General features: G+C 35.6%; 2 protein-coding genes across 2 annotated transcripts; both read right to left on the reverse strand.

Moving 5' to 3' along the window:
- Positions 1-3,470: 3,470 nt before the first annotated feature.
- LOC139973418 (ficolin-1-like) lies at positions 3,471-5,885 on the reverse strand. The gene is made up of 3 exons (XM_071980102.1): positions 5,735-5,885; positions 5,222-5,483; positions 3,471-4,306 (listed from the first exon to the last, which is right to left on the reverse strand). Exons 1-3 carry the CDS (start codon positions 5,753-5,755, stop codon positions 3,831-3,833), a joined length of 759 nt encoding a protein of 252 aa, XP_071836203.1. The 5' UTR covers positions 5,756-5,885; the 3' UTR covers positions 3,471-3,830.
- Positions 5,886-6,154: 269 nt separating this feature from the next.
- On the reverse strand, positions 6,155-8,754 carry LOC139972943 (alpha-tectorin-like). Its single transcript, XM_071979260.1, has 3 exons — positions 8,482-8,754; positions 7,444-7,655; positions 6,155-6,370 (listed from the first exon to the last, which is right to left on the reverse strand). The coding sequence occupies exons 1-3, from the start codon at positions 8,597-8,599 to the stop codon at positions 6,155-6,157; spliced, it is 546 nt and encodes a 181-aa protein (XP_071835361.1). The 5' UTR covers positions 8,600-8,754.
- Between the last annotated feature and the right edge of the window lie 1,279 nt (positions 8,755-10,033).

The raw sequence follows: 10,033 nt of genomic DNA on the forward strand, positions 1-10,033 counted from the left end.
AACTAATCACATTGATTCAATTTACAGCTTCATAGCTTATTCCATTGATAGGACTATTAAAAATTGTGTTCATATACTTAAATGTTAGACTTAATAGAACAAAAACCTCTGACGTTATACATGAAAAATCACAAAAAAATAAGCAACTTGGTACGCTTGTCTATGTACGACGTTAAATATTAGTTCCTCAATGTTGTGTATTCATAAAATACAATTCATAATTGAACTAAGAATGAGTTCACAGTGGAACAAATTGTTTTTCATTTAACCTACACTTCATTAAATATTATGTTAATATTATACTCAAACTTGAATTTGGTATGTTGTAGCCTGTTAACAAACACTATTATCAAGTTCACGGGCATGGTTCCAAAGCGACGTGTTGCTGGTGCTACGGTGGCGCTTCAGTTCACAAAGGAAAGTTATAGAACTTTGCGTCTATGTTTTATCAAATTTGTTTTTACTTCGATCACTTAGGTACGTAAGCATACTGGGTCTCATGTGGAAAGAGTTTGCACTAAATTCCGTGGGCGTATAAAGCTTTAAATCGATGAATAGGTATCCGTATCGTTCATTGGTAGCATCTGCAAACGCGTCCTGCATAAGTTTGGCTTGCTCTGGATACATCTGTTTTGCCAATTGTGAGACCTGGGTTTTGTCTGCAGGGTTTTTAAGTAAGACGATGTAATGTGTGATATTACTTGTTTCTTTTGCCAGTTAAATAAAAATTGTGATATAGCTGATGGAAATATTTCATATGATCATCTTTCTAATAACATCATATCTCTATGATAAATTCTTTTTAGACAACCAATCATTTATGCGCTGATCGTTCCCATTTGACATCATGATATGGTATAAAATAATCAACTTGTTGTAAGATAGGTCAAGATTTGCCTCCAATTCCGACCGGAGACCCTCAACAAAAGGGTTTTAGAGAGGATCACAGACAGCTCCATAACAGATGGCTGGTATTCCCCATAGCAATGCACAACCCTCTCAGGCGTATATTGGTAACTTCGGATATATTGAGAGAAATGAATCCGTTTTCAAATATCACCTTAATTATAAAGAAAAAATGTATCGACTATGAAAAGGACAATATACGCAATTGTCTCATGGGAGCTACCGTCATTTTAGCTTACGAATAATTGAATCCTGATTACCACGCACACGTCTTATTAAAATGATTCTGGCAATATGAAATGCCAGAAATAAGACGTCCAAAGGAGTAAAAGAAAAAAAAATTTGCTCAACTCTAACGAGAATTGCCACCCAATTACTTCCCGGTTTTCCTTTTATTTAATTGTTTTGTATTAATGACGGTTCTAGAAAAGAGGGTAAATTGTCTATTAATACGTTACAAGTTTAACCACTACTAACACAACGTCATATTCAGCGTATACAAGCACGCTCACACTTCTGCTCAGGGCGTACTCAAATTGCATTTCAAGACGCACATTATCCTTTTACGGAATTAAAGTGGCCTCCGCTAGCTAGGTCAGGTGTCATTTCAAAGGCATAAAACGGGTAACCTTTGGCGTAGTCACTACGACTGATCTGATTGCCTTTGTCTCTGATTATACTATTTAATCCCGAAAGCAGGCCATTACGTAGCGATCAACCGTATAATTAGGGCGTAACGGTTTCCATGGTAGCTGTTCACCGTCTACGTATAACGTTAAAATAAGAATGTTGGGCCCATGAAGTTAAATGGTGCGACGGCGTTGCATCCACAGTCCCTCTCTCTCTTTTTCAGCCGATTTGAAGTAGAATTACTACCGAATCTTTTAACATGTAAATACATCACCACCAATATTTGATTGATAACAATTCTGTCCATACGAACCAGCAATTATATGACGGTAAGGATAATACGTCAGTTTTATGTATCTCTTTCTTCATTTATAATAGTTGTTCTAGGTTATTGGATATTGCTTGAAAATATTAAGGGAAAAGCAACCATTGATTATTTAAAATAGTATTTTCTTTTCGTTGTAGTAATTGGCATCCATAAATGAACAAAAAGCTATGGTATTTCAGAGAGATCCGAGTCATATTTCACTGGTATAGGTGCTGGAAAGAGCGGGTGGGTTGCTGTCGGTGACAAATATAGACAGAAGAGCCTTTCTTATAATCTGTTTACACTTTAAACTTGTTTATTTGATGTTTTCTAACAATTGTTCTTTATATTTATTAAGACAGCACTTGTTTCCTTTTTATTTTTGAATGTTTTTGTTGATTTTAACTCAAGTTTTACTTCAATCCTTCCTATTTAGAAATTACCTGAAATGTATTCAGGAAAATGAAAGTAGAGGGAAACTCTACGGTTTTCAAGCGATAACAAAACTTCATTTAATAAAATGTTTTGCAAGTTTTACATCATCCATTTGTTATGTTTTTCGATATCAAGGTTAGTTATATATTTCCATGTATTTTTATATTACCCATCTCGTCTGGCTTGTAGTTTTGCCCTCTTTACGAATTATCCTCAGGGTCGAAAATGGTGCGACACTCTCTTTCCAGTACTGTGAAAGAAAAACTAAGGATCCAATGTTCAGGGCCGACAAAGGACCACTTTCCATAAATCAAAGTGTACCTTTTGTCACTTTGAAAATAACGTGTTTGACATTGTTTTAATCTTAAAGATGAACCCCGCAAGTTCTTTGACTAATCAACAAGACTCCATTATCTGTTGTTGAATACCAGGGATGTGGAGACGGAATACATAGGCCACTGTCATCCCGTGCCCCCCCCCCAGCTCCCCACATATGCCCTCCAATTTCTGTGAAATTCTTGAAGATGACACTCTCCTTTGAATTTGTAAGTCTCAAGGGGATTCATGTCGGAATATATGTGTTATATTTCAAACACAGTAGTACGCTTTAAACGCTGGGGTTCGTGGGGATGATCAGGTGTTTATCGCACTTAACTAGGAATTCGGAGAACGATCATTTCTATAGTCGGAACAATCAAGCAGATGACAAAATGAACAATCACTACATCATATTCTTACATGGAGATGAGTGAGAAAGAATGAAAGTTATGCAGATTAATGGTAAGTTAGTGAGTCTGGTTGAATACGTACCTTTGGCAAATATCTAATTAAAGGAGTCTCCCAGAACCCTGGTTATATATGATCAACTTCGTGTGCATGTAAACGCTTCTTTCATTATCGTAAGCAAATGTATCATCTAATTGTGTCAATGTAAGGATATTGATTCATGAATAAGAGGGCACATATTCTGGTGATTTCGGTTGGTTGTGTTCTTTCTGCATAAACTATTGCGCTTTACTCTGGCAGTAGAACTGTTCTCTCAAACATATTACATAAACAACCCAGAAATTAAATCGAAACGTATAAGATATCGTTCATAGTTAGGCGATGTCATAACATTGTCACTTGTGTTTATTCAATATAATCGCAACTTTTGGAAAGGAATATTACTGGTCAGTATACTGATGTTTTATTTTTAATATATTTTATTTGCATCACTTCTTAGTATTCTCAGTGACATCATTACTAATAACATTTAAGAAAAATCGAATTCAATACCATTTTTGAAAACTCTGGACAAATTATCGAATGCCATCGAGTTTCTTGTGATCGTTGTACCCCTCTTAAATTGTTTTACAGTCGTTTGATAGTTTGCCCCATAATATAGTATTGCCTTGGAAGGCTAACTAGTGTCTCTTTCCTTCACTTTCATCTTTTAAATATGCAAACGTCCACTAGCTTCGATATGTACTTCCTTGTTTAATATATGTTATTATATCGCCAACGGCTTCCTGTCCTTGTTACTTTGAAGACTTCAAATCCACTACTTTGATCATTGACTTGGCTGTATTTTCATTGTTGTTGCTGTTATTCCGCAATCAGAACCTTGAAGATTCTTCCAGAAGATACCGCGGTAATCGTTGTACGAGTAGTACCCATTCAGATTGGAGTAGCCACAGGAAAAGAAAGTTGTCGCATAGACCGGGTTTTTGTTTCGGCAGTATCTACAAGAGTTGCGACCACTACAGCCATCACAATGATAGCATATATAATGGTAATAATAATCATAATCATAACAGTAATAATAATAATAAGTATAAAAACATGTACAGTCAGAGTACTCGTATCCACCAGTAGCCACGCGGTCGCTGAATGAGTAGCAGTTGCTGGTAGAGCCCGTATTACTATCGTCAGGATACCACCAGCCACCTCGGTGTTTTTCTGCGCAGTCGAAGGTACTCGATCCATCGTTGTCTTGATCGTGCGTACTAAACCGATGCCCTGAATTTGCTCCCATAGCATTGTAACCTGGAAGGAAATTAGCAATACTGAATGAAGGTATTTTCTTGTAAAATACGAAGTTTTTTTCCTTTTATATATACTGGACATTATTAAGTCACTTTAGGTTCGTTTGCTATAGCTGTCGGTTATAATTGCGTTTGTTATTTTGTTCGTTTAAGTTGGGCTTACGTTATATTTTTGTGGTTTCATATACGAGTTCTAAATTATCGTAAGGGAGTTTACAATATTGAACAAAGGAGTCAAGTTTGCGAATTTAACTGGAGCGGTTCCAATTCTGTCAATTCGTCTGGGACCTCATTTGAAAACATCGTTAATTATTAAAATATATTTCTTAATGTCAATATTGTATTTATATTATTATTTATTTCCCTTCGACAAATATTAATTAATAATATAGTTGTGAGTGACAGATTAACAGAAATGTAAACGGTGCATTTGTTGAAGTGTTCACATTCGGCATTTTGTAAAATGTATAGTTTTGACTGTTCAATATATGCTAGGTGTTCAAATTGGAGTGAAAGAATTAAAGTGTTTGATTGTAGTTCTTAGGTTTCCAGAATGGTTATTATTCCCTTGCGTTATAAGCTCGACAAGATCATAGTGAAAATGCGAGAAAGCAGACGCTATTAAATATATAGGAGTGTGGTTGATATGATATATGATGATGTTACAACAATATATCATTTTACCAACACGTGATACAATGTAAAGCAATTGTACGATCAGCAATGCGCACGGGACTCAAAGCTCGACGTCTAATACAGTTCTACATCAGTATCTACACTAGATGTATAACATGACCTGAGTATATGTACGAGTACAAATCCAAGAGTGCGATTACGACTACAGGTAGTTATGCTAGAATGATATGACGTAATAACTACAAGTATGCGTATGATTGACATTTAGCACAATACATACCAGCATTTCCATAGTGGCCACCCAATGACAGTCGGTATCTGTCTCCTTCGCTACTGATTCTAAATGATGAATAACGGCTGTAGTATGTTGATCCTTCCCTGTTTGTCTTTTCTATTCGAAGTTGGTAGCCTTTTTGGTTTGTCAATTTGTATATTTTATCGTTGCCAATCCAATGATTTCCTGTGGGACTTCCAAACCCGTTTTTGTACTCATACCAGTTTCGATAAAAGCTGACGGAACTACTTGTACGTCGTTGCAAAATCTACAAAGAGAATCAATTAGTTTTAGATGCCAAGTACGTACGTATGGAATATTTCATTGTACTACAATAAGTAAGAGAAATTCATTGGTGAAGGTCAATAATCCGATTTATTTTAAACTGAAAGGAAGATGGATCAATTTAATTAAGTAGTTGAATGATTTACTTCAAATGTTAGTGAACGAAGTCCTGTCATATAAGAAAACACAAGTTTAACATGGGAAAGATATTGCTTGTCAATGGCTAAAACTTACTGTCCATCCACCACTAGACATGTCACAATAAACTTCAAACCCGGAGCTTCCAGCGGGATAAATGGTATATTTTCCGTTATTTCTTCTACCCGCTGTGTAAAGATCAGAACAATCTCTCGGTCCACTACGGGTACATGTAACACCATTGCCTTCAAACCATTCGTTACAGTAACATCGATGGATATTATTTCGCTTCTGGCAGGTTGCATCTGCAATACAACTGTACCTCTCACTTGTAAGTACGTTACTGTTGCAAGTTATTCGTAAGGAACAGTCAGAACTAATGTATGATTCACTTCCCTGGAAAGATAAATGTTAAATGACATATACCAAAGATAGTAAAATACATGTTAATTTGTTATATTTTTAACAACTTTTGATGACGCACTGGATTAACCTTAATATATGGTCATGAGCGTTTTAAATAAATTTGGTAACGTTCATCGTTCTCGGTGTATCAAATGATGCGTTGCCATGATATGCAATTTGGCTAGATCTAAAATAAAAACATTTACGGACACCACTCCTCTCATCACATGTTGCTTGATCACTACACTGGTAACTCGCCTCTATGATCTGGTTGTTCCTACAAGTTGATCTTTGTGTACATCTTGAATTGACGTAAAACTCGCCTTCCTAATTTAATCAATTTAGCGGGAAAAAATAGTAATAAATAAATCAATTATGGATTTGCGGTTGTAACAGTTAAATGTACAGAATTGCAAGAATGGCAGACCAATGCAAATTTCCTTTTCTTGCAAAGGGTATCAAATTTTAAGATAGTTTAATGAGGTCTTTGCAGCCAACTCTGATGTTGGGGGCCTAGGTATTTTCCATACTTTTTTTTATTTTAAAAGTAGCTGCCAAATGTTGCCTTCCTTGAAAGGTTTGTTGAAACTGAAAACTCAAGTTACAATACGTTTGAAACGCACGATTTTGGTAAGATGTATCAAATAATTTTGTTTAAGGTTTATAAGGGAATGCACACCCGTAGAAGGGATACTATGAATCCGACTAAATATAATTCATCCTTTGACTGACAGTTTTGCCTGGCCTGTTCGAATGAAATGGAATCAATGGATAACCGCGATGCTCTCGCCACACGGTTATCTTTAAAAGTAATGCGATACTCGACACGTTTAAATAGTAAAAGGTTTGTCTCAAATTATATGGACAAAGAATTATGAGCAAAGCATTTAAAATGGCCTGAAAGAACTACAATGACCCTTAATACACTTATTTCGGTATCAACGAAGCAGTTGTGGGTGCACATCACTCCGTCCCCTTCGTAGTTTTGATTGCAGTAACATTTAGAGACACCGTTCCTCTCATCACAGGTTGCGTGATCACTACACTGTAAACTCGCCTCTATAATCTGGTTGTTCCTACAGGTTGATCGACGTGTACATCTTGAATTGACGTAAAATTCGCCTTCCTAATTTAAGATATTCAGCGGGTAAAAATAATCATGATGGATTTGGGGTTGTCACAGCGAAAGAGACAGGGTTTCAACGGTAGGTGGCCAATGTAAACTTCCTTTTGATTGATCTAGGTAAGGGTATGAACCTTTAAGAAATGTTAATGCGGTCTTTAAAGTCGATTCGGATGAAGCAGGCCCACGGATTCGCCAAAAAAGAAAAGAAAAGAGAGCTATCAAACAATTAATGAAGAGGAAAGCATTTAAAATGACCCGAAAGAGCCGTACTGACCCTTAATACACCTCCTTTGTCAGCAACGAAGCAGTTGCATTGGTTCAGAGGGATGCATTGTTCTTGATGTCTCAGATAATCACCGACACAAACGCATTGCTCTGTGTCTGTGCGAGATGTAGGCGAGATGCAAGTATCAGGGTCATCACAAGTCCTCTCACAGGTCTCATTGCTAAATATCTCATTAGCTGGACACCATTCAGGGATTATTCCTAGAGATCAGGAAACAATAAAATGTAAATAATATGAACCTGATAGAGAAACGAAGAATATGACGTGAGAAAGAATAGGTTTGTCATTCTGCCCTCTCATGTCATTCTTATCTGAAGGTTAAAGGAAAAAACACACATTCAGAAACAGTTCGAATATTTACGGAACAATTTAAATCAGGTAGTGGCTGTTTCTTATTCAACTTTATGTTAATATTTATTCAACATTACGAGATAATAATCCATAATTTGTTGCACAACTGGTCTGAAACCATATAGTCATAGCTTACTTCTGTTTCTGAGTGCCTTCGGAGTTACTATACTACTTTTTGACAACAGTGATTATTAATAACAACGTTGGTTGTTCTGATCAAACTGGGAGACGGACCTGTTAAAGTGTAAACATTCTGTTGTACAAATGTTAGATACGGTTCCTTGTTCAGAACCAAGGTAAGTGTTGAGTACGAAGCAGTAATGTAGTAAGTGCGTAATAAAAATTCAGCTAATGGAGGCCACTTCGAAATCTAGTATAGATACTAATGCAATATTAATATTTCAACATATCATATATATCATAGCATGTTGTAACCGCTTCTATATGAATTTTAGCACCGTTGTACTCGCTGGTGTACTCTATGTATACTCTTACTATATGTATTGTAGCAGTTTATTCAAGCTAAGAAAAATGTTGCCATGTCAATTTTACTTCCAAAAGATCAATTCGATCTAAGAATAAACCTTTCAGTTTATGCACGTTTACTTTCGACATTTAATAAACAAATACGAGTTATTTTGGCTTTATGCTTAATAAGAATGTAAAGACACTTACCATCTGATATTTCGAATGTACCTAAACTAGATATATGATAATCCCCCCATTCATCTGAGATACGAAACTCGTCGTATGTTACATAGTAAGTATCTCCAGCAACGTTCTCAAAATCCATTCGCAGTTGGTACCGCTTTTGATTTGTTAAGAAGGCAATTTTCTCATTTCCAATCCAAAACTCACTCCCTAGAAAGCCAAAGCCATTTCTGAAATCTTTCCAACTTCTATTGAAATTGACGGAATCTGATCTTCGGCGCTGTAATACCTACGACGAATACCAAAGAAGTTAAGCGTTAACTAGGACGTTATTAAATATTAATTATTCGTTCCCTACCGCAATGGGATTTGTTGCTAACATTTCTAACAGAAAATAGAAATTATATATATAACTTCAATTTGTAGTGTAGGCTAAAGGTTTACAGTTTTTCTTGGAAGATGAACTACACTGGACTTAATTTCAAAATGTATAAAAATAATTGATTCAAATTTTGCTTCGATAAAAAGATTCAAGTTGAAAAAGGATTTTTTACATCACTATGTATTGCTGTAGGCAAAATTGAAGTAAATTTGTTCAAAACTGGTTAAAGTTGAACAGGGGACGAGTTATCAACTATGGCATACCGTCCATCCACCAGTATAAAGATCATTGTAACAGTAAGCCTCAAACGGTTCCGGGTAGCCATCTGGTTTAATAAGGTACACTCCAGATGTATTGTGGGTTGAGGAACATGCATTCGATACTTCTCTGCAATCTCTCGGATACTCAGATTGTTGAAAAACGAAGTATGTAAAACCTGGATGAAAGGTAAAACAAAGTAAACATTTTATCGCGATTGAAAAATCATTTCAGTTAACAAATATTGCATTCCGAGCCAATTGTAATAAACATGGCTTTGTTACTATGAGAGTTAAGATAATAGATAAGCCTTTATGCCAATTATTACTCAACTACCGTATAGAGGAAGATATCACGACCAATATTAAATTGAATAAGGTAATCGTGGTTGGATTCTCAGATGTAACTGTTTTGAAACAATTACGTTAACATAAAATTCAAAGACCATTTGAATCAAATGTTTTCGTTGTTATCAGTAGTTAAAGACTAATGAAAACAGTCATATTCCATTTAACGTACATGAAAAAAATATCGATGTAGCACGTTGGACATGAAAAGATCGAAAATATACGACTCAGAGGAAATCAATTTCATAATAGATGTTTGGAAATGGTGACATGATTGAAAAAAAAAAAAAAACGTTTAGAGCGACCACTAAAGAACCAACATTTCCAGCCATTCAAGTTGGTCAACTGAGGTGTTAACATTTATAATACATAAGTGATATAGCTTACTGAGGTTACTTCTTATCATAAGGTCAATCATATAACATAACAACTACACCTACCTGAAGATCTTCTATCGGCACCGACGATTCCCTGTGTAATAAAATACTTTTAATGAATACATTACAAGACATACAGGTTGATGCAGTCAAAACTAAGCAGGATCAGATTAAATATAAAGCTAATGTCTTATAAAAACAGTTCGAGGAAA

Source organism: Apostichopus japonicus, chromosome 9 (assembly GCF_037975245.1).
Source record: "Apostichopus japonicus isolate 1M-3 chromosome 9, ASM3797524v1, whole genome shotgun sequence".
NCBI lineage: Eukaryota > Metazoa > Echinodermata > Holothuroidea > Aspidochirotida > Stichopodidae > Apostichopus > Apostichopus japonicus.